This window comes from Tursiops truncatus, chromosome 4 (genome assembly GCF_011762595.2).
Source record: "Tursiops truncatus isolate mTurTru1 chromosome 4, mTurTru1.mat.Y, whole genome shotgun sequence".
NCBI lineage: Eukaryota > Metazoa > Chordata > Mammalia > Artiodactyla > Delphinidae > Tursiops > Tursiops truncatus.
In genome coordinates this window covers 75,954,757-75,979,648 of record NC_047037.1, presented here as the reverse complement: position 1 = coordinate 75,979,648, position 24,892 = coordinate 75,954,757, and the positions used below count along the sequence as shown (strand labels likewise).

The following is a 24,892-nucleotide window of genomic DNA, read 5'->3' as shown; positions in this document are numbered from 1 at the left end:
AGAGAAAACATGGTATATGTTGTATTTGGGATGGGATCAGTTTTTCTACAATAGGAACAATTCTGAAGGACAGAGTAAGCTGTGTACAGGCACAGCAAGAGGATTGTGCTTATATAATCAACGGTTCATCAGTAGATGAGGAAAAACAGTTGGCAAATGGAAAACTTTTTGGTCATTACTAAACGATAAGCATCTCAACCAGGAGTTTCATGTTAATTCAAGACAAAGCAGGATTTTTGAGAACTTAAAATGCTGTGAAACATTATACACAAATTTTGTAGAATAAATTCACTATTCTAGAGCTAGGTTTTTGCTCTTACAAAGCTTATAGTCTGATAGGGAAGACAAACAATAAATGCAAAAACAAGAGAAATTCCAATAGAGTTAAATGCTATAGAGAAAATAGAGTGTGGAGTTGGGATGGGGAGGGCTTCCTCCACAAGCATGGAGAGCCTGCCTGAACTGAGACCCAAATGACCTGAACAATAAGCAGGAGTAAGTCATATGAGGATCTGGGGGTACCAGCATGAGGATCTGGGGGTACCAGAAGCTACCGTTGCAGTGGGAAACAACCTTAGCATGTAGGAGAAACAGAAACAGGGCTGTGCAGCTGGAGAATAATAAGGCAAAGGGAAAGTGGAGGCAGAGACCAGATTGTATAGGACCCCAAAGGCTCTGGTGTAACCATTTGTATTGGTTCTCTAGGCGAGTTTGAATTTTGGGAGAGCCATCTTTGCAAGTTTACATCAACAAGTTAGCCTGTTTTCTAAAACTAGGACAATATGTGCTCATTATAGGATGTTTGGAAATTATAGAAAAATATATAAAGAAAGTAAAGTGGCAATTTAAAACTCAGAATCCATCCTGTAACTTACAGATCCAGAACAGAGATCACATTTTATGTGTTTTGTAAGAGAAAAAAGAGTGCATTTATCACGAAGCAACATTTATCACACACACACAAACACATAAAATGTATTGGTTTAAAAAAATCAAAAAACTTGCATTTAAAAGCATTGAAATTTTTTCAGGAAATTATTGTTTAATGAAAACGTGTCATTGATGTAAATGGTATTTTAAAAATCCAGCTAGCATTAATAGAACATTGTTTCTTTTCAGGTTTGCAGATTTTATCAGGGGTATGCTGAAACTAATTCTTCTCCTCCTGTTTTCTGGGGCTACACTGTCATCCACGTGGTTCACCCTGACCTGTTTGAACAGCATCACACACCTGCCTTTAACCACAGGTGAACACAGACTGGTTTGAACTTTGAATAAATAGTTTCAGTTTATAGAAGTATATACACACTGACAGTAGGACTTTTTCCATAAGTAATTGTTAAATATACAAAAAGGTCTCCCTTGTCTAGCCATCAGACCATCATCCCATCTAAAAAGAGCTCAAGAAATAACTAAAAACATTTCCATTGGATTTTGCATATGGAAATGTATAATCTTTAGCCTAAGCTTATATAGCATGGAAAAGCTTATATTCTTTTAAAAATCATATCAGAGCATAATACAAGTATTTTTTATCTGGTTTATAGCCATTACATGGTTGTTAAACAGGAAGGAAAATGAACATGAACAGAGGCAAAAAGCTATGATGTTTCAAGTACACACCAGTAAAATTCTTTGAATGAGCACCTATAGGTTTATTTTCTATTTAGCCTTTTTAAAAAAATTTTATTCAGTTTATTTAAACTAAAAACAAAAACCAAACAGTTCACCATTTCTCCTACCGCCCCACCCACTTCTTGCAACCACCAGTCTGTTCTCTGTTTCTGTGAGCTTGGTTTGTTGGGTTTTTTTGTTTGTTTGTTTTTGATTCCATATATAAGAGAGATCATACAATATTTGTCTTTCTCTGTCTGACTTACTTCACTTAGCATAATATCCTCAAGATCTAAACATGTCACAAATAGCAAGATTTCATTCTTTATGGCTGAGTAATATTCTATTGCATATATATTCCACAATTTCTTTATCCATTCATCCATTGGTGGACACTTAGGTTGTTTCCATATCTTTGCTATTGTAAATAATGCTGCAGTGAACAAGGGGGTTGTGTAGCTATCTTTTTGAGATAGTGATTTCAATTCCTTCAGATAAGAAATGGAATTGCTGGATCATATGGTAGCTCTATTTTTAGTCTTTTGAGGAACCTTCATACTGTTTTCCATAGTGGCTGTATCAATTTACATTCCCACCAACAGTGTAGGAGGGTTCCCTTTTCTCCACATCCGTGCCAACACTTGTTATTTCTTGTCTTATTGATAATAGCCATTCTGACAGGTGTGAAGTAATATCTCGTTGTGATTTTGATTTGTGTTTCCCTGATGATTAGTGATATTGAACTTCTTTTATGTGTCTGTTGGCCATCTGTATGTCTTCTTTGGAAAAATGAGTATTCAGATCTTCTGCCCATTTTTTAATTGCATTGTTTGCTTTTTGGTACTGAATTGTATGAGTTCTTTGTATATTTTGGATATTAACCCCTTATCAGATATATGGTTTGCAATTTTCTCCCATTCAGTAGGTTGCGTTTTCATTTGTTGATGGTTTCCTTTGCTGTGCAGAAGCTCTTTAGTTTGATGTAGTCCCAGTTGCTCATTTTCACTTTTGTTCTTTCGCTTTTGGTGTCAGATTCAAAAAATTATTGCCAAGACCTATGTCAAGGAACTTACTGCCTATATTTTATTCTAGGAGTTTTATGGTTTCAGGTCTTACATTCAAGTCTCTGATCAATTTTGTGTTAATTTTTGCATATGGTGTAAGATAGTGGTCCAAGTTCATTCTTTTGCATGTGGTTGTCCAGTTTTCCTAATATCATTTATTGAAGAGTCTGCCCTTTCCCTATTGCATAGTCCTGGCTTTTTTGTTGTAAATTAATTGACCATAAGTGTGTAGGTTTATTTCTGGGCTCTCTGTTCTGTTCCATTGATCTATGTCTCAGTTTTTATGCCAATACTATACTATATTAATTACTATAGCTTTGTAATATTGTTTGAAATCAGGGCATGTGATGCCTCCAGCTTTGTTCTTCTTTCTCAGGGTTGCTTTAGCTATCCAGGGTCTTTTGTGGTTCCACACAAATTTGGGGATTGTTTGTTCTATTTCAGTGAAAAATGCCATTGGAATTTTGATAGGGATTGCTTTGAATCTGTAGATTGCTTTGGGTAGTATGGACATTTTAACAATAGTAATTCTTCCAATCTATGAGCACAGAATATCTTTCCATTTATTTTTGTCTTCTTCAGTTTCTTTAATTAATGTCTTTAAGTTTTCAATATACAGATCTTTCACCTCCTTGGTTAATTTTATTCCTAGGTATTTTATTATTTTGATATAATTTTAAATGGGATTTTTTCTTCATTTCTCTTTCAGATAGTTCATTACTAGTGTAGAGAAATGCAAGATTTTTCTGTTGATTTTGTAGCCTACAATTTTACTGAATTTATTAGTTCCAAGTTTTTCTTTTTAAAGGATAACAAATGGCCTTTAAACTTTTTTTTTTTAAAGACTAGTCCTTTGTTTTATTAATTAATTTATTTTTGCTGTGTTGGGTCTTCGTTTCTGTGCGAGGGCTTTCTCTAGTTGTGGCAAGCGGAGGCCACCCTTCATCGCAGTGCGCGGGCCTCTGACTATCGCGGCCTCTCTTATTGCGGAGCACAGGCTCCAGACGCACAGGCTCAGTAGTTGTGGCTCACGGGCCTAGTTGCTCCGCGGCATGTGGGATCCTCCCAGACCAGGGCTCGAACCTGTGTCCCCTGCATTAGCAGGCAGATTCTCAACCACTGCTCCACCAGGGAAGCCCCCAACAGTTTTTGATGGAGTCTTTAGGATTTTCTGTATATAATATGTCATCTGCAAATAGTGTCAGTTTTGCTTCTTCCCAGTTTAGATACCTTTTTTTTTCTTGCCCAATTGCTGTGACTAGGACTTCCGAATATCACGTTGAATAAAAGTGGGGAGAGTGATTATCCTTGTCTTGTTCCTGATCTTAGAGGAAAAGCTTTCAGCTTTTTACCATTGAGTATAATGTTAACTGTGATCTTGTCATATATGGCCTTTATTACGTTGAGATACATTCCCTTTTTACCTGCTGTGTTGAGCATTTTTATCATAAATGGGTGTTGAATTTTGTCAAATGCTTTTTCTCTGTCTATTGGGATGATCACATGATTTTTATCCCTTCATTTTGTTAATGTGGTGTATCACATTGACTGATTTGCAGATGTTGAACCAGCCTTGAGTCCCTGGAATAAATCTCACTTGATCATGGTATATGATCCTTTTAATGTATTGTTGAATTTGGTTTGCTATTTTGTTAAGGATTTTTGCATCTGTATTCATCAGGGATATTGGCCTGTAATTTTCTTTTTTTGTGGCATCCTTATCTGGTTTTGGTATCAGGATAATGCTGGCCTTGTAAAATGTATTTGGAAGTTTCCCCCTCTTCTGTTTTCTGGAAGAGTTTGAAAACGATTGGTATTAGTTCACCTCTGAAAGTTTGGTAGAATTCACCAGTGGAGGCTTTTGGTCATGGACCTTTCTTTGTTGAGAGGTTTTTGATTACTGATCCAATCTCTTCCTAGTAACTGATCTGTACAAGTTTTCTATTTCATTGCAATTCAGGCTTTGTAGGTTGTATATTTCTAGAAATTTATACATTTCTTCTAGGTTGTCTATTTTGTTGGCATATAATTATATCATAGTAGTCTCTTGTCCTTTGTGTTTCTGTGGTATCAGTTGTAACATCTCTTTCATTTCTCATTTTATTTATTTGAGTCTGCTCTCTTTTTTTCTTGGTGAGTCTAGCCAAGGAGTATAATATAGGCAGTTTACTTATTATTAGCTCATCTAATTGACCTGAAACATTTATAGCTGCAGTTGTTTTTAATTGTTATTAGTATCATTTGGGGGTCTATATTAGTCTTTCTATGGCTGCTGTTAATAAGCTACCACAAATATAGTGGCTTAAAAAATCACCAATTTATTATCGTATATTTCTGTAAGTTAGAAGTCCAACTCGAGTCTCCCGAGGCTAAAATCAAAATGTGGGCAGACACGAGGGAAGAATTTGTTTCCTTGCCTTCTCTAACTTCTAGAGGCTGTCCACATTCCATGGCTCGTGGCTCCCTTCATCCATCTGTAAAGCTGGCAACAGCAAGTCAAGTCCTTCTCATATTGCATCTCATATTGCACTGTTCCTTCCTTCCAAGGTAACATCTTCCTCTGAACTTCATATTCTGCCTCCTTCTTCTACTTTTAAGGATCCTTGTGATTACGTCAGGTCTACCCAGGTAATCCAGGATAGTCTCCCAATTTTAAAATCAGCTGATTAGCAACCTTAATTCCATCTGCAGCCTTAATCCTTTTTGCCGTGTATGGAAACATATTCACAGTTTCCAGGAATTCACACATGAATATCTTTTGCGGGAAGGAGGGGACATCATTCCGCACAGTAATGAGTGTAGAACAGGAAATGAGAGTGGCAGTGCCGTTCTGATTACAAGATTTGAGTAGTTGTGTAGTGCCTGTCAGATGTACACATCCCATTAGTAAGTAATTGTGGTTGTTTAAGAATGAAGTAAAAATCTATCTCTTTCAATATATGAGTATTTTTTAATGGCCACTAAATTGTTAGGACATATATATATTTATTAAATTGTTTGGACCTAACCATGTAATTAACAGAATTGTTAGCTATTTCCTTTGGCCTCGAGGCACCACTAAAAAATTACTGAGATACAAAGGGTGCTGAGAAGGAAGGTTTGGAAACCTCTGCTCTGTACCGTCCTGCTGGGATTCCCTCTTTTCAGTGTTTATTGCTTTGCCTATAAATCCCAGTTGTCCAGAGTAATCTTTCTTTGGATACTTTGCACTTTTAATATACTAACATTCCTTCATTAGGGTTTTGAGCAATTTTGTTGAGTGTCCTGAGCCAGAATTTTTTATTATTCTGGTATAGTTTCAACTTTAGCAGCTGTACAGCATTCTGGTGGAACAGTTTTAGTTTACAACTCTGTTTGTTCATAGCATTACACTCAAATTTTTTTTGTGATACTGTATGACATGTATGCATATGTTAGATTTCACAAGAATATAGTCGTGAGTACATGATGAACAGATTTGTTCCCTTGAATTAAGTGCAGAATATTCATTATAAGATAATACGTTCATTAAATTTCATGTATTTTCTATTTAACCTGATAAAATTAACAGTTTTATCTCTGGATGGAGGAGATTTAGTTTTTTACCTCCTTTTTTTTTTTTTTTTTTTTTGGCGGTACGCGGGCCTCTCACTGTTGCGGCCTCTCCCGTTGCAGAGCACAGGCTCCGGATGCACAGGCTCAGCGGCCATGGCTCACGGGCCCAGCTGCTCCGCAGCATGTGGGATCTTCCCGGACCGGGGCACAAACCCGCATCCCCTGCATCGGCAGGCAGACTCTCAACCACTGCGCCACCAGGGAAGCCCCTTACCTCCTTTTTTGTCTGGATTTGTAACACTGAATTTGTTTTACTTTTATAATCAGAAAACATATATATATTTGAAAACTATGCATCTTTTTATTTTATTTTTTAACATCTTTATTGGAATATAATTGCTTTACAATGGTGTGTTACTTTCTGCTTTATAACAAAGTGTATCAGCTATACATATACACATATCCTCATATCTCCTCCCTCTTGTGTCTCCCTCCCACCCTCCCTATCCCACCCTTGTAGGTGGTCACAAAGCACTGAGCTGATATACCTGTGCTATGCGGCTGCTTCCCACTAGCTATCTATTTTACGTTTGGTAGTATATATAAGTCCATGCCACTCTCTCACTTCGTCCCAGCTTACCCTTCCCGCTCCCCGTGTCCTCAAGTCCATTCTTTACATCTGCGTCTTTATTCTTGTCCTGCCCCTAGGTTCTTCAGAACCTTTTTTTTTTTTTTTAGATTCCATATGTATGTGTTAGCATACGGTATTTGTTTTTCTCTTTCTGACTTACTTCACTCTGTATGACAGACTCTAGGTCCATCCACCTCACTACAAATAACTCAATTTCATTTCTTTTTATGGCTGAGTAATATTCCATTGTACATATGTGCCACATCTTCTTTATCCATGCACCTGTCGATGAACACTTAGGTTGCTTCCATGTCCTGTCTATTGTAAATAGAGCTGCAATGAACGTTGTGGTCCATGACTCCTTTTGAATTATGGTTTTCTCAGGGTATGTGCCCAGTAGTGGGATTGCTGGGTCATATGGTAGTTCTATTTTTAGTTTTTTAGTAACCTCCATACTATTCTCCATAGTGGCTGTATCAATTTACATTCCCACCAACAGTGCAAGAGGGTTCCCTTTTCTCCACACCCTCTCCAGCATTTATTGTGAAAACTATGCATCTTTTTAAATCTTTAAAGAAAATTGATGTAATTGACCCCAGTCAGGACTGTTTTCCCATTCTGTCCTTAACAATAATTATGTTGGACAGAAAGGAAAGCAGAATTCTAAATTAAATCAAGGCTAGAATTGGGAGGTTGAGTTTGAGGTAGACATCTTAACCATTGAATTTATAAATTCTACTGTTTTCGAATGTAAGTCTGTTTATTAATGTCACTTAGAAACTCCTGAAAGGCGCATTTTTGTAATACCTTTATTGGAGTATAATTGCTTTACATTGTTCTATTAGTTTCTGCTCTACAAAGATGCATTTTTAACTTACAAATACACTGGGTTAAGGACTAAATTTGTTCACATACCTTCTCTGAATTATCATAGTATTCTTTTTCTCTTTCCTGATACCACTTAATAGTTACTTGAGTATATGTCTTATCTCCCTACCAGTCTGAAAATCTGGAGCATGCACTTTTGCCTTTTAAATTCTGACCCCCAACTCCCACACCAGTACCTAGCATAAGCCCTGCATAATGAATGAATGAATGAAGTATATTTTGTCTCTATTTTGAATCTCAATAGATATGACTTATTGCCAATAATAGTCAGGAAGCTTAGCCACTCTGTTATTCAGCACTAGCTGTAAGAAGGCAAAAGGGCATATTTTAATGGAACAATGGAGAATTTGAATAAATCTGTCATAGATACTCTTACTGCCTTTGTAAAAATCTGACCTAATTCCTTTTAAGTAAAAAAGGTTTCATGAAAGGGAACTTACTACAAAATCTAATTATAGACACATCTAGACCTTTAGGCTGATATTTAAAGTCAGTAATGGCAAATTCATGTTTCTTTTTTTTACCAGAGTCATTCTTTTTTTAATCAGGAAAATGTCTAGTCTTTTTCCAGTTTCTAGCAAACTTAGTGTTTCTATTATTACTTTTTATAAATCAGAAGAATTTACATGAAAAGTGTTTGAAAATATACACATTAATTATAACTGTTGACATAATAAATTAAAAGCTATTAATTTTGTTCAACCCTTGTGTTGTAAGTGCTACTACTGCTAGAACCTTCTAATGCAATCTTTCTGTAGTCCACTGATCTTGATATTACTGTTGCCATCTCTATAGAAGAAAAGCTGGATCATTCCATTCTATCTAAAGGTGTACTATTTTGGTATATGTACTTGCTTACATACATCCTCTTGGAGGCTCTCAGTGGTATGCTTTTATTATTTCTTTAGGGAAACTCAATATTTAATATTGTATTATATCTTCATTAATTGAATTAGCTATAATAGAGCAGTAAGTAAACTCATGACTAGGTAATATGAGTCTCAAAATCTTGAAGCTTATGCTGTAAACAAAATTATGAAAATACATTATTCACCTTATCTGAGAACTAGATGTCTAGCCATGCTAGCCACAATTCACATGTCATTTTTCACTGAATAGATGAATACTTTGAAAATGACATTTTGAAAAATGTTAGCACTTTGGTGTTGAGTTTGCTGAAACAGTGTAATTTGACTGTTTAACAGAAGATGCTTTGGGGGAGGTTCTTCATCGAATGCAAGTTACTAAGATGCCATGATGGTGATGTCGGAAACAGATAATGGGTGGGGAGAATAAGGGGAGGTGATTAGCTAGATAGAAGCCCCTTGAGGGTGATAGCCGACTACAAGCTGGCTTTAAGTGATAATTGAAGAAAGGAAATATATTTGGTTGTATTGAAAGGCATGTGACTGTATAGGCTAGAGAGTAATCCTCTTAATATATTTTCATGCATTTTGCTTTCGTTAAGATAATTATGTCCCATTTTAATAGCATGCAAAGAAATAAAAACATACACTTGCCCAAAAATGGGGAGAAATGAGAAAATTCAGAAAAGGATGAGCATGATTAAAGAAATGCACATTATTAAGGAAATTAGGGATTTTAAACTTTAAAGAAAGAAGGCTAAGGAGTGAATTATTATTTTCAGTTTTATGAACTAAAAGTGAATTACTCATGTTCATGACTGATTAAGAGGCAGAAATAGAACATGGATTAAAAGACGAGGATGGATTTGTGAAATGCTCAGATAAACGCTTCTTACTGAGGTCATGTAATGTTTATCCATGGAGATTTTCAAGAAGAGAAATAAGTCTTCAAGTAGAATTTGTGTTTCTTGAAGGTAGAGGGTTTGACCAGGTGATCAGTCAGTGTTCCATGAGTTAATAGTACATTGCCTTCTGCAGAACCATATGTCATTCTTTGGGAGCTTCAAGGTTACTGATAAACCTATACTACTTAGGATATCTGATTTCCCAACCAATCTCTACTCTGGACCCACTGTTTCAAAGAATTATTAGTTGTGCTTCATTTCTGCAAGATAATAACTGTGCCTTCCAGTCATAAGGGACTCTAAACATAACTGTCAGTCTTTATAGGACTAAACTTTGCCACCAAAGGGACTAAACAAGGGATACCCACAAGGTAATAACACGTGGAAAGAAAACCATCACCATTAATGAATATTGCAGCAAAATATGCACCCTTCTCTTTTGGAACGCCAGTTTCATTACTGCATATTTTATTTTACTTTATTTTATTTATTTATTTATTTATTGTTATGGCTGCGTCAGGTCTTAGTGGTGGCACGCGGGATCTTTTATTGCGGTGCGCAGACTTCTCTCCAGTTGTGGCATGCGGGTTTTCTCTTCTCTAGTTGAGGCACACGAGCTCAGTAGTTCTGGCACGCGGGATTAGTTTACCTGCAGCATGTGGGATCCCAGTTCCCCGATCAGGGATCGAACCCGCGTCCCCTGCATGGGAAGGCAGACTCTTCACCACTGGACCATCAGCGAACTCCCGTACTGCGTATTTTAATTAGTGATAGACCATGAAGGCCACAGTAATCATTTTTAGGAAGAAAATGTGAGGCTGAGAAGAAAGGCACAGCTCAATGATATAGAAATGTATATCAGTGTATGTGTATATACACACATATGTATTCTATATATTCAACATGCCCAAAACATAGAAAAACTCTGTAGTTGGCAAACTTTGGAATGTTTACTGTTTGCCTTTACGTGTATGTCTTTATTTCCAAAAGGAGTATTTTCACTTGCAATATCAAGTTTAATTTAGTTTTTATAAATATTTTTAATAAATGTCTAATCTAATAATCCCCAGTTAACTTTCTTAACTTTTATCATGAAATAAAAATTCAGTCAGTGTGCACAATAATAAAAATTTATCTAATAAAGTGTATTAATGTTATAAACCTACTATTTAGGGAAATTTCTTGATTCTAATCATTAAAATAATTTATGATAAAAATGTATTGTTATTTTATAATCCTTATTTCATATTTATAATGCTTCTTAATGAAACTAAAAAAAATTGCTATTATTCTTACCCACTAAGAAGCACCTTTTAGGTTTTTGTTTTTAATATCCTAGTTAAGCTCTTTACTTACATGTATCTAAATTTGTTATTGATCTACTTAAATGAACCTTAGTCATCATCTGATATAACTTACTCAATAAATGAGTCTCTTCCATTACAATCCAGATGTATGTTCATATGACCACAACTTGAATGAAAACCTCCCTTGTTAATCAGCTCTGGGTCCTGGGAAATTCTTCCTCCTATCAAGCTATTACTTTTTGGAGCAACACAACTCCCACAGAGCAAGTCGGCCACCTCCCTCTTCTGTTGACAGCCCTCAGAACATTTGAATATGTCAGTCATGCCTGGACTTAGCCATTAATCTAAACATCCCCCAATTCTCATAACCTTTCCTCATCAGACATAGATTCCACACCACCGACAAGCATAGTCAGTCTTCTAAACCTACCATAGCTTGTCAGGCTCCTCCTTAAACAGTATTACTAGAATTTGGCACACTTTCCCTGCTGCACTTGGCACCTAATGCTAGGAGGTCGTGGCTTCTCATAGCTTTTTTTGGTTTCTTTTAAAGAGAATAAAGTATAATTATCTTTACACTGTGCATATAAATGGCTGCTGAGCCCATAGGTGTCCATCATATTCCTTTAGATTAGGAATGATTTGAGGTTTTAGATTAGGAATGATTTGAGGATAGAGTATCCTATTTACTGTTCCAGCGTAGCTGCTTTCATATAAGAGGCACTTGATAAATGCTTTTTTTTTTTAATGGTTTTGAAGAAAGGCTTAAGCTAAATTTTCCCTATTATATACCTAAGCAATAATTTTTGGACCCATTTTACATTTATCATGATTAAATTTCATCTTTTTTGTCTGTAACCTTTTGGTGCTCTGTTTTTTATTCTGTCATCTGTCTTATGAGCAGTCACTTCCAGCTTCTGTGTGGAATACAGATTTGAGAAGCATTCCTTTTGTGTCAATACCATCGAATAAAAGAAATATTATAAAAGAATTTTTTTTCGATCTGATACAGTGGCTTGGTGGAAAGCACGCTAGTTTCTGTAGGCCTTAATTATACTATTGTTATTAGCACTGGTAATTTACATTGTTTCTATATAAGTCATTTTGACTTTCAGAATTTCAGGCACTTCATCTTACTTTACCTGCCTCAAAGAGTTGATAGGATAGTCAAGTATGATAATATTTTTAAGAGCAGTTTTAAAAATTGTATAAAAAATTATATAAATTTAAGTCAGTGCTGAGTGGCAATACATCTTCACTGAAATTTTGTGATTTGTTTTATAACTACTGATCTCCTAAGGTTTGAATAATTTGATTAATAAAAATGTATTCATACATAGTTTTACTTCCCTAAAGTTTAGTAATTTGGTTTGTCACTGGAAGCAGGGGTGGAGAGAAGAGTTCTTTCAGGGTTATGATCCAAGTCATATTCTTGAAATACAGCCTTTGTTACTGTATTTTGTGCTACAGAGGACTTTGTTTTTTGCAGTTGAAATTATGAGCCTATGAAATTTTATCAGCTTCTTTGAAAAAAAAAAATCTGTGTCAGCATTGTGTTTGTTCTGCTAATTTACCTTGACTTTTTTTTTTTTTTTTTTTGGCGGTACTCGGGCCTCTCACTGTTGTGACCTCTCCCATTGCGGAGCACAGGCTCCGGACACGCAAAGCTCAGCGGCCATGGCTCACGGGCCCAGCCGCTCCGCGGCATGTGGGATCTTCCCAGACCAGGGCATGAGCCGCGTTCCCTGCATCGGCAGGCGGACTCTCAACCACTGCGCCACCAGGGAAGCCCTTACCTTGACTTTTATTGAAAGGCAGTTTATTTTAATTTTAGTACCAGTACTATGGAAAGTCATGGAAATATTTAATGATCATGTATTGAACTTCTCTGATGAGCAGGAAATTATCTTGTCTGCCTGACTTTTAATAGATGACATTCACCCACTGGATCTGCCAAACCAGTGTGTAAAAGATACTGTATCAGACTCTTAACTGAAAATTCAAATAGAAGTCAAATTCAGATGCATAATAATCAGGTTTTACTTTATGCATGTCCCAGAACACTGGGGAAAATATTAAATCAATCCTGACACAGCTACCTTTCCCCCATTCTGATTATGAAGATCTTAATTTAACCCTTTCCTGTGTAAACTTTTTTTAATTTAATTTATTTTTTTTATACAGCAGGTCCTTATTAGTCATCCATTTTATACACGTCAGTGTATACATGTCAATCCCAATCTCCCAATTCATCACACCACCACCACCACCCCACCCCCGCTGCTTTCCCCCCTTGGTGTCCGTATGTTTGTTCTCTACATCTGTGTCTCAATTTCTGCCCTGCAAACTGGTTCATCTCTACCATTTTTCTAGGTTCCACATATATGTGTTAATATATGATATTTGTTTTTCTTTTTCCAGCTTACTTCACTCTGTATGACAGTTTGTAGATCCATCCACGACTCTAGAAATGACCCAGTTTCGTTCCTTTTTATGGCTGAGTAATATTCCATCGTATATATGTACCACACCTTCTTTATCCAGTCATCTGTCGATGGGCATTTAGGTTGCTTCCATGACCTGGCTATTGTAAATAGTGCTGCAGTGAACATTGGGGTGCATGTGTCTTTTTTTTTTTTTTTTTTTTTTTTTTGCGGTACGCGGGCCTCTCACTGTTGTGGCCTCTCCTGCTGCGGAGCACAGGCTCTGGACGTGCAGGCTCAGTGGCTATGGCTCGCAGGCCCAGCCGCTCCGCGGCATGTGGGATCTTCCCAGACCAGGGCACCAACCCGCGTCCCACTGCACCACCAGGGAAGCCCAAGAATTTCATTCTTTTACATGTAGCTGTCCAGTTTTCCCAGCACCACTTATTGAAGAGACTCTCTTTCCTCCATTGTATATCCTTGCCTCCCTTGTCATAGATTAGTTGACCATAGGTGTGTGGGTTTATCTCTGGGCTTTCTATCTTGTTCCATTGATCTATATTTCTGTTTTTCTGCCAGTACCATATTTTCTTGATTACTGAAGCTTTGTAGTATAGTCTGAAGTCAGGGAGCCTGATTCCTCCAGCTCTGCTTTTTCCCTCAAGACTGTTTTGGCTATTTGGGGTCTTTTGTGTCTCCATTCAAATTTTAAGATTTGTTGTTCTAGTTCTGTAAAAAATGCCATTGGTAATTTGATAGGAATTGCATTGAATCTATAGATTGCTTTGGGTAGTATAGTCATTTTCACAATATTGATTCTCCCAATCCAAGAACATGGTATATCTCTCCATCTGTTGGTATCATCTTTAATTTCTTTCATCAGTGTCTTATAGTTTTCTGTATACAGGTCTTTTGTCTCCCTAGGTAGGTTTATTCCTAGGTATTTTATTCTTTTTGTTGTTATGGTAAATGGGAGTGTTTCCTTAATCTCTCTTTCAGAATTTTCATCATTAGTGTATAGGAATGCAAGAGACTTCTGTGCATTAATTTTGTATCCTGCAACTTTACCAAATTCATTGATTAGCTCTAGTAGTTTCCTGGTGGCATTTTTAGGATTCTCTATGTATAGTATCATGTCATCTGCAAACAGTGACAGTTTGACTTCTTCTTTTCCAATTTGTATTCCTTTTATTTCTTTTTCTTCTCTGATTGCCATGGCTAGGACTTCCAAAACTATGTTGAACAGTAATGGTGAGAGTGGACATCCTTGTCTTGTTCCTGATCTTCGAGGAAATGCTTTCAGTTTTTCGCCATTGAGAATGATGTTTGCTGTGGGTTTGTCATATATGGCCTTTATTATGTTGAGGTAGGTTCCCTCTATGCCCACTTTCTGGAGAGTTTTTATCATAAAAGGGTGTTGAATTTTGTCAAAAGCTTTTTCTGTATCGATTGCGCTGATCATATGGTTTTTTTTATTTTTTGTTTTTTTCATTTATTTATTTTTTTGCGATACATGGGCCTCTCACTGTTGTGGCCTCTCCCGTTGCGGAACACAGGCTCCGGACGCGCAGGCCCAGTGGCCATGGCTCACGGGCTTAGCCGCTCCGCGGCACGTGGGATCTTCCCGGACCGGGGCACGAACCCGTGTCCCCTGCATCAGCAGGCGGACTCTCAACCACTGCGCCACCAGGGAAGCCCGATCATATGGTTTTTATCCTTCAGTTTGTTAATATGGTGTATCACATTGATTGATTTGCATATATTGAAAAATCTTTGCATCCCTGGGATAAATCCCACTTGATCATGGTGTATGATCCTTTTAATGTGTTTTTGGATTCTGTTTGCTAGTATTTGTTGAGGATTTTTGCATCTATATTCATCAATGATATTGGTGTGTCATTTTCTTTTTTGGTAGTATCTTTGTCTGGTTTTGGTATCAGGGTGATGGTGGCCTGATAGAATGAGTTTGGGAGTGTTCCTTCCTCTGCAATTTTTTTGGAAGAGTTTGAGAAGGATGGGTGTTAGCTCCTGTCTAAATGTTTGATAGAATTCACCTGTGAAGCCATCTTGTCCTGGACTTTTGTTTGATGGAAGATTTTTAATCACAGTTGCAATTTCATTACTTGTGATTGGTCTGTTCATAGTTTCTGTTTCTTCCTTGTTCAGTATTGTAAGGTTATACCTTTCTAAGAATTTGTCCAGGGCTTCCCTGGTGGTGCAGTGGTTGAGAGTCTGCCTGCTGATGCAAGGGACATGGGTTCGTGCCCCGGGTCGAAAAGATCCCACATGCCGCGGAGCGGCTAGGCCCGTGAGCCATGGCTGCTGAGCCTGCGCCTCCGGAGCCTGTGCTCCGCAACGAGAGAGGCCACAACAGTGAGAGTCTCGCGTACCACAAAGAAAAAAAAAAAAACAATTTGTCCATTTCTTCCAGGTTGTCCATTTTATTGGCATATAGTTGTTTGTAGTAGTCTCTTAGGATGCTTTGTATTTCTGTGGTGTCTGTTGTAACTCCTCCTTTTTTATTTCTAATGTTATTGATTTGAGTCCTCTCCCTCTTTTTCTTGATAAGTCTGGCTCATGGTTTATCAATTTTGTTTATCTATTCAAAGAACCAGCTTTTAGTTTTATTGATCTTTGCTATTGTTTTCTTTGTTTCTGTTTCATTTATTTCTGCTCTGATCTTTATGATCTCTTTTCTTCTGCTAACTTTGGGTTTTGTTTGCTCTTCTTTCTCTAGTTCCTTTTGGTGTAAGATTAGATTGTTTATTTGAGATTTTTCTTGTTGTTTCTTGAGTATAGCTATAAACTTCCCTCTTAGAACTGGTTTTGCTGCATCCCATAGGTTTTGGATCATCGTGTTTTCATAGTCATTTGTCTCTAGGTATTCTTTGATTTGCTCTTTGATTTCTTCAGTGATCTCTTGGCTATTTAGTAACGTATTGTTTAGCATCCATGTGTTTGTGTTTTTTACGTTTTTTTCCCTGTAATTCATTTCTAATATTATAGCGTCGTGGTCAGAAAAGATGCTTGATATGCTTTCAATTTTCTTAAATTTACTGAGGCTTGATTTGTGACCCAAGATGTGATCTATCTTGGAGAATGTTCCGTGTGCACTTGAGAAGAAAGTGTAATCTGCTGTTTTTGGATGGAATGTCCTATAAATATCAATTAAATCTATGTGGTCTATTGTGTCATTTAAAGTTTGTGTTTCCTTATCAATTTTCTGTTTGGATGATCTGTCCATTGGTGTAAGTGAGGTGTTAAAGTCCCCCACTATTATTGTGTTATTGTTGATTTCCTCTTTTATAGCTGTTAGCAGTTGCCTTATATATTGAGGTGCTCCTATGTTGGGTGCATATATATTTATAATAGTTATATCTTCTTCTTGGATTGATCCCTTGATCATTATGGAGTTTCTTCCCTGTCTCTTGTAACATTCTTTATTTTAAAGTCTATTTTTTCTGATATGAGTATTGCTACTCCAGCTTTCTTTTGATTTCCATTTGCATGGAATATCTTTTTCCATCCCCTCACTTTCAGTCTGTATGTGTCCCTAGGTCTGAAGTGGATCTCTTGTAGGCAGCATATATATGGGTCTTGTTTTTGTATCCATTCAGCAAGCCTGTGTCTTTTGGTTGGAGCGTTTAATCCATTCACGTTTAAGGTAATTATCAATATGTATGTTCCTATTACCATTTTCTTAATTGTTTTGGGTTTGTTTTAGTAGGTCCTTTTCTTCTCTTGTGTTTCCCACTTAGAGAAGTTCCTTTAGCATTTGTTGTAGAGCTGGTTTGGTGGTGCTGAAGTCTCTTAGCTTTTGCTTGTCTGTAAAGCTTTTGATTTCTCCATCAAATCTGAATGAGATCCTTGCTGGGTAGAGTAATCTTGGTTGTAGGTTCTTCCCTTTCATCACTTTAAGTATATCATGCCACCCCCTTCTGGCTTGTAGAGTTTCTGCTGAGAAATCAGCTGTTAACCTTATAGGAGTTCCCTTGTATGTTATTTGTCATTTTTCCCTTGCTGCTTTCAATAATTTTTCTTTGTCTTTAATTTTTTGCCAGTTTGATTACTTTGTGTCTCAGCGTGTTTCTCCTTGGGTTTATCCTGTATGGGACTCTCTGCGCTTCCTGGACTTGGGTGGCTATTTCCTTTCCCATGTTAGGGAAGTTTTCAACTATAATCTCTTCAAATATTTTCTCAGGTCCTTTCCCTCTCTCTTCTCCTTCTGGGACCCCTATAATGCAAATGTTGTTGCATTTAATGTTGTCCCAGATGTCGCTTAGGCTGTCTTCATTTCTTTTCATTCTTTTTTCTTTTTTCTGTTCTGCAGCAGTGAATTCCACCATGCTGTCTTCCAGGTCACTTATCCGTTCTTCTATCTCAGTTATTCTGTTTTATCCTTCTAGTGTAATTTTCATTTCAGTTATTGTATTGTTCACCTCTGTTTGTTTGTTCTTTAAATTCTTCTAGGTCTTTGTTAAACATTTCTTGCATCTTCTCGATCTTTGCCTCCATTCTTTTTCCGAGGCGTTGGATCATCTTCACTATCATTATTCTGAATTCTTTTTCTGGAAGGTTTCCTACCTCCGCTTCATTTAGTTGTTTTTCTCTTGTTCCTTCATCTGGTACATAGCCCTCTGCCTTTTCATCTTGTCTGTCTTTCTGTGAATGTGGGTTTTGTTCCACAGGCTGCAGGATTGTAGTTCTTGCTTCTGCTGTCTGCCTTCTGGTGGTGAGGCTATCTAAGAGGCTTGTGCAAGTTTCCTGATGGGAGGGACTGGTGGTGGGTAGAACTGGCTGTTGCCCTGGTGGGCAGAGCTCAGTAAAACTTTAATCCACTTGACTGCTGATGGGTGGGGCTGGGTTCCCTCCCTCTTGGTTGTTTGGCCTGAGGCAACCTAACACTGGAGCCTCCCTGGGCTCTTTGATGGGGCCAATGGAGGACTCTGGGAGGGCTCACGCCAACGAGTACTTCCCAGAACTTCTGCTGCCAGTGTCCTTGTCCTCATAGCAAGACAGAGCCACCCCCCCGCCTCTACAGGAGACCCTCCAACACTAGCAGGTAGGTCTGGTTCAGTCTCCCCCGGGGTCACTGCTCCTTCCCCTGCGTCCCCATGCACACACTACTTTGTGTGTGCCCTCCAGGAATGGAGTCTCTGTTTTCCCCAGTCCTGTTGAAGTCCTGCAGTCAAATCCTGCTAGCCTTCAAAATCTGATTCTCCAGGAATTCCTCCTCCCATTGCCGGACCCCCAGGTTCAGAAGCCTGACGTAGGGCTCAGAACCTTCACTCCAGTGGATGGACTTCTGTGGTATAAGTGTTCTCCAGTCTGTGAGTCACCCACCCACCATTTATGGGATTTGATTTTACTGTGATTGCGCCCCTCCTACCGTCTCATTGTGGCTTCTCCTTTGTCTTTGGATGTGGGGTATCTTTTTTGGTGGTTCCAGTGTCTTCTTGTCGATGACTGTTCAGCAGTTAGTTGTGATTCTGGTGTTCTCCCAAGAGGGAGTGAGAGCACGTCCTTCTACTCCACCATCTTGAACCAGTCCCCTACGTGTAAATTAGTTTGATTCTTTAGTTTCTACAGTAACAAGTGATTTCAGCATGTATATCCAGCCAGTGTAAAACAACCTTGTGGTCATCATTTTTATAATAATACAAGAAGCAAACACTGAGAATGAGAGAATTGAATGAAAATGCTTGGTTTTTTAATTTCTGGCCTCTGAAGTTATATCAGCAGTCTCAGCCCACTTATCCTACATATAATAGGACTTCTAATAAATAAGGTGGGAATATTTCTGTTGAGGATCCTGGACCAAGGCTGGGTTATATGGCTTCTGTGTGTAGATACCTGGTGTGTGGGGCAGCTCACCCAGGGATAACCATTTCTGAGTCAGGGAGCTAACAAACCTGCATGAAGTAGAGTTGGATTAGCTGCCAATTCATTAGTTTACAATGACATTTCTCTTTTTTTATTTTGTTAAGTAGGCAAGATATGCACATAGTAAAAACTAAATTCAAAAAGTAGGAAAAGGGTATACAATGAAAAATGTCTACCGTCCCATGGCCCCCAATTTCCCTCTCTAGAGGCAGCCTTGAATGTCAGTTTCTTGAGTTTTCCCAGAGAACTCTATACATTTACAAACAGGTGTATATGTGCGTGTGTGTGTGTGTTTGTATCCCTTAACACACTTTTCTGTGCCTTTTTCGCTTATATATCATTTGTTTTAAAGTGTTTCTCTTTATTTTATTAGCTTTAAAAACCTAGTGTGTTTTGTGTTTTGGGATAAATGCTGGGTGTATAATGACTAATAAGTTCTTCTTAAAATTAATAACTTTTATTAATTAATAATAATTTTAATTGGAGTATAGTTGATTTACGTTGTTAATTTCTGTACAGCAAAGTGATTCAGTTACATATATATATATATATATATTCTTGTTTTTAATCTTCTTTTCCATTATGGTTTATCATAGAATACTGAATATCTGTGCTATATTCAGTGTTTTTTCATCTTAAACTTCTAGGCTCATCTGTTTTGGAGTCAGTAGTGGTCTCTGCTCTGGTTACCATGACTGACCATAAATTAGTATAAAGTGTTTTGTAGATAGAATACTCTATAAAGCTACCAGTGATATTCCATCCCTAGATTTCCTAATGTACCACTAATGAGTCATGTGTAAGAAGTATTGATTGATTTGCGTGATCTATGTCCAGCAAATATACAGTGAGCATGAGGTGTGGGGTTTTGTTTTGTTCTTAAGAAACTCTTGAAAAGTGCTTCATGTTTTACATGTGTTTATATCCATCAGATGCTTCTCATGTAATCCTATGAATAGCCTGGTCACTGCTTTAGCCAGCAATGCGTTCTTTATTCACCATCATCCTTTTGTTCTCTATTTCCATGTGTCTTCTAATCAAAGAAACTCAAAGTAATCACCAGCTATTTGTGGTACTAGGATGTGTTAAATATTTTGTAATCCTGAAAGGCTAGTGTAATTGGAGGGGGAAGTGTGAGTTGAGATTAATTAGAAAAATGCTGTTAGAAAACAGTAGATACAGTTTTCGTTTTTACCTCTTCAACAATGTTAGGGATTGTTAATGATTGCAATCGGGTGTGGTAAATTCTGGTAATTTGATATGTTCTATGAATAATACATAACAGATTTAGGGTAATTCCCTCACTTTCTGCAGTTCCTGCACAGAAATTTTTTTACTTAACAAATATTTTTATTAAAAATATTTTCCTGGTAACTTTAAGGTTAGAATAATTGCTACACATTATCATCAGTGGGCATGATATACTTACTAGTCTAAGGGGAGATATTTTAGGTTTCTAAATAGGATATCATTTTTTCCTCATTGATTCTGTTTTCACCTTCACATTAAAATTATTGAAGGTTTGTATACAAACAGCATTAATAAAATTATTTGGAGTGGGGTGCATTTCTCTAAACATTCTTCTAAGGATAAGAATAGTGTGCTTATTCAAAGATTTCACTATAGATTGGGTTAATAGGCTATTTATTGGCTAATCTGGGATCCTAGCCACTATTAATGATACACTTCTAGGTGAAATTATTTTCTCTGTTCCAAAAAAGTCATGTATTTTTTTTAAAAAAAACTCTTGACATGAAACTCATTCTAAAATTGAGGACTATTTCTATTTTAAGTGTTTCTCCAGGAATTACATAGCAGATAATTTTTATTTTATGCTTGAGGGCTGTTATTAACCAGTCTTAAGATATGTAATTTTTAGTTACACTTAATGTTTCTTACATTTTTTTCTTAGATTTTTAACTTCTCTTTAAAATTAAAGAATGAGTCTAGATTTTGTGTTAATTTGCTATATTTTACTTGTCCCTCAGTATGCCAGGAGTGTGACTCAGGGGAAAGAAACCTTTCAATTATAGTGGTAAAAATTGTTGCTGTGGTTTGGAGTAATCCACCAGAAAGATAAAGCAAATAAACTGGTACTCATCCAGCAAGAGAACCTTTTCCTATCTACTCCACAAAACCTGTGTGAGGAGCTGACAGATGTGTGACGCTTTGTGGAAGTTCTTCAACTACCACTGAGAAGAGATGCAATTCCAGAGTTGATACTCATGAAAGACAACACCCAGAATATCCATCTGATGTGACTCACTGCTGCTCTTATGAAACTAAAATGTTTGTGTTTTTATTTTAGTGACATTGTATGCCTCCTGTATTCTCCTGGGAGTGTTCCTGAATAGCAGTATACCTATATTTTTTGAGCTTTTTGTGGAAACTGTCTACCCAGTTCCAGAAGGAATTACTTGTGGAGTTGTCACTTTTTTAAGTAATATGTTCATGGGAGTACTTTTGTTTTTTCTCACATTTTATCACACAGGTAAGAAATTTGACTTTTTATTTACTATCTAAACGTGTTAGGAGAGAGGTTTGTGGCACTGATGTATAGGGAATTTATATGGAGAATTCCCACTAAGGCAAATTACTTTATTTGAGCTTTCACATGCGAAGAAAAGAAAATATCTTCTGTTGCTTTTCTTGAAAGGCATCCAGCCTGATGGAATGCATCCTCACTGCCCGCCCCCCGCAAAGTTTCTGATTTAATTAACTTGGGGTGGGGGGTGGCAGCATTTCTACTTTTAAAAGCCAACCAGCTGATTCTAATATGCTGGTTCTCATTGAGAACCACTGATGTCTTGCTTTTAAAAGAAATACTTCAACTCTATTGTCTTAACGTTAGGTAGAAATTAAGGTCAGGCGTATATATGTAGTTTAAAGCTTTGCAGATGAATGAGAGATCACCCAAAGAGTGGATCGCCTGTATAGGACAGCTCTGTCCAATGGAACATTTTATGATAACAGAGGTGCTCTTTATCTATGCTGTCCAGCATAGTAGCCACTAGTCCATGAAGCTAATGCAGCTAGGGAACTGGATTTTTCATTTTATTTCATTTTGATTAATTTGTTTACATTTAAATTGCTACATGTGGCTACCAAATTGGTCAGTGCAGGTATAGAGTGAACAGAAGGTTGCAGTTAGAACCCAGGGGTACACCTTTAAAGAAGGGGGTCGTCCTTACAGAGGAAGAAGGGTTGGGTTCCTGAACCCAAGTGGAGGAGTTAGCCTTGGAAGAAAGGAGGTGGAGATAAGGCAGTGTGTGTGGCATAGAAGCAGAGGCCTGTGCTGAGCACATTGTTGACGGAGCTCCTTCTTGATGGCACCAACTTTCGGCTTAGAAGCCAGTTCATCTCTGAAGAGTTGGTGGGAAGGTAGTGGAGAAGGGGCTTAAGGAGAGAATGAAACTTTAAAATAGCTTTTGAGGAGGTGGGCGGAGATGCTGCAGGGACAGCTGGCAAGCTCGCTGGGCATATTGAAGGCAGGCCCCACTGGTGTTGAGGTCTGCGGGTTTGTAGTGGCTCTGTTTTGCAGTTGTTTGGTTTTCTCTGATATTCTCTTTTCCGTGGTCCAAATTCTGTCTCACTATTTTAGAAAATTGGGGCACAATTATCTAGACTTCTTTTTTGCATGTTAAAATAAGGATTTATACTTATTTTATACATCTAGACTTTTTAAATTTTATACTCGTGAGTCTTAAATATAAATCTTTAATTAATTTCTACTAGGTTTATATCCCATTTTATTTCCTTGTCTTAAATAATTGAATATTACTACTTTTTTTTTCTGGTTGCTGTTTTCTTAACTACTCATCAGATAGAGTAAATTTGGATAATTTGTACATGGAGGAATCTAATTTATAAGACTTAAATATAAGAAATGCTCTAAAATGTGACACTCCAAGAGACCTAATTGTTTCTAGGAATTCTGACAGGCTTATAATTGCAATAGTAGCCATGATAACCTCCTTGACTGGAAAAAAAATTTTCGAAATGTTCAAAGCTGATGAAACAGAATCTCCCTGGGTTTTGGACAGCTTTTGACATAGCACTTTCACCTAACAGCAAAGAGCGTCCAAATGATATATTAATTTCGTAATATAATTAACAACAAACTAGATCATTTCTGTCCATCAGTAATACAGGTAAAGAAGGTTTCAACTTTGCTAAACCTGATATACGTTTGGTTTATCCTATGAAAGAGAGTGACATTTTCGAAGGCAAGTGATATTAATAAAGTCAGACCACTCTTCACTGTCCTCCTGGAAACGTGTTTCCATTAGGAAAAATGCCATCACCAGGTATAGGGTCTTTGCCTTCCACTAGTTTTCTAAACAGAATCACCTAACAGTTATTACATTATCAGCTTTAACCCACTTCAGCTGTGTCATAGTTGAAACTAGGCGGCTCAGTACCTCTCTTTTTTTGCCTGGTGAAGTATCAGAGATGGCTGTTGCCCTTAGAGTTGTAGAAACGGTTTTCCACCTCATGGACACAGGTGGGCTGAATGGTCCTTGCAGCCCGTCTGAGCATGGTTTCTCCTGTTGGATGGAAATTGTTTTGTCTTCCCAGCATTTAAAAACAACAACAGTAGATGCCAGATCATGTTATCCCCTAATAGACCTCTTGCACGTGGTCTATAGAATATAACAAACATGTATTTATTGGTCAGTTTAAAGCAGGAACTACCCCTGTGCTGTCTGACTGTGGAGGAGCCCAGTGCACTCCTACCATTGTGCCCAGCAAGCAGTGTCTCTATCACTCTCCTGGGTCTTGAGTGTGCAGCTTCCAGTTTGTTCAACAGAGACTGGTGTCTGTACATCAGCCAGTGCTCACTCCTCATTTTGCAGATTTATAGTGACCAGATACAAGCAGACATTTTTGGTTCTTTGGCACAGGCAGTGGAAGAAACAGCACCATTTCTGCTAATTTCTATCTCACTGATACAATCAAGGATTTATCTAGCTGGGGGGAGAAAGCTTCCCCCTTCTCGGCTGGTTTCTGATCTTATGTTCTTATACATATCTATGTAGATGTTAAAGGTTTCTGCCTAAACTCCGTGAGTATTGTGAAAAATAAAACTTTAAATAAAAATTAATCTTAATCGAACAGGATGGTTTTCAGGACAAAAAGAACCTCAGTGTGTTTTGACATTTTAGAGTTAATGAGAAGATGAATGTAAAAGAGCTTAGACCAGTGCACAGCTGGCACTCACCAAATGTTTTGTTTCCTTCTGGATAATTAGCTGGGGATGATAGGAATTTAAACATCTAGGCTTCTATTTTAAAGAGATGCTTTTATGTGCTTATTTGTCAGTGCGTATAATGAATACACACAAACATACCCCACAACTCTCTAAGGCTAAAAAGTTCCTAGAACTATGAAAACTCTGTTGAGATTCTTTCACTTATAATTAGTTGATCTCGCCCCAAAAGTCCCACAGCAAAAGTCCACATGCCTTATAGCTGAGGTATGATGATACCTAAATTACAAATCTGGAAACTGTATAAAATTATTTCCTAAATTTTTAGTTCCGCAGCCCAGTCTGCTAAACATTTTATATAATGAATTCCCTTCCATTAGAGCCAGTGTTTGAATGTCATAATTCAGTCATTTTAAACTTGAAAAACTCACCCAGAAGTTAGTTATGTGTCAGAATTCAACTATTAGTGACATGATTGGAGGGCTTGATTTTTAATCATCATAAAAATAGGCTTTTTTTTTTTTTTTTTTTTTTTGCGCGGTACGCGGGCCTCTCACTGTTGTGCCCT

General features: G+C 37.4%; 1 protein-coding gene across 3 annotated transcripts in view; it reads left to right on the top strand.

Annotated features, from left to right (window-relative positions):
- SLC49A4 (solute carrier family 49 member 4) overlaps positions 1-24,892 on the top strand; it is a 101,879-nt gene that overhangs the window by 60,958 nt on the left and 16,029 nt on the right. For 2 of the 3 annotated variants that reach the window (XM_019922791.3, XM_019922793.3), the window contains exons 7-8: positions 1,120-1,247; positions 21,424-21,606. In XM_019922791.3, coding sequence (XP_019778350.1) covers positions 1,120-1,247; positions 21,424-21,606 — 311 coding nt within the window. Of the gene's footprint in view, positions 1-1,119; positions 1,248-6,332; positions 10,684-21,423; positions 21,607-24,892 lie in introns of those variants that run through there. The other variant, XM_073804172.1, reaches the window with a different exon arrangement.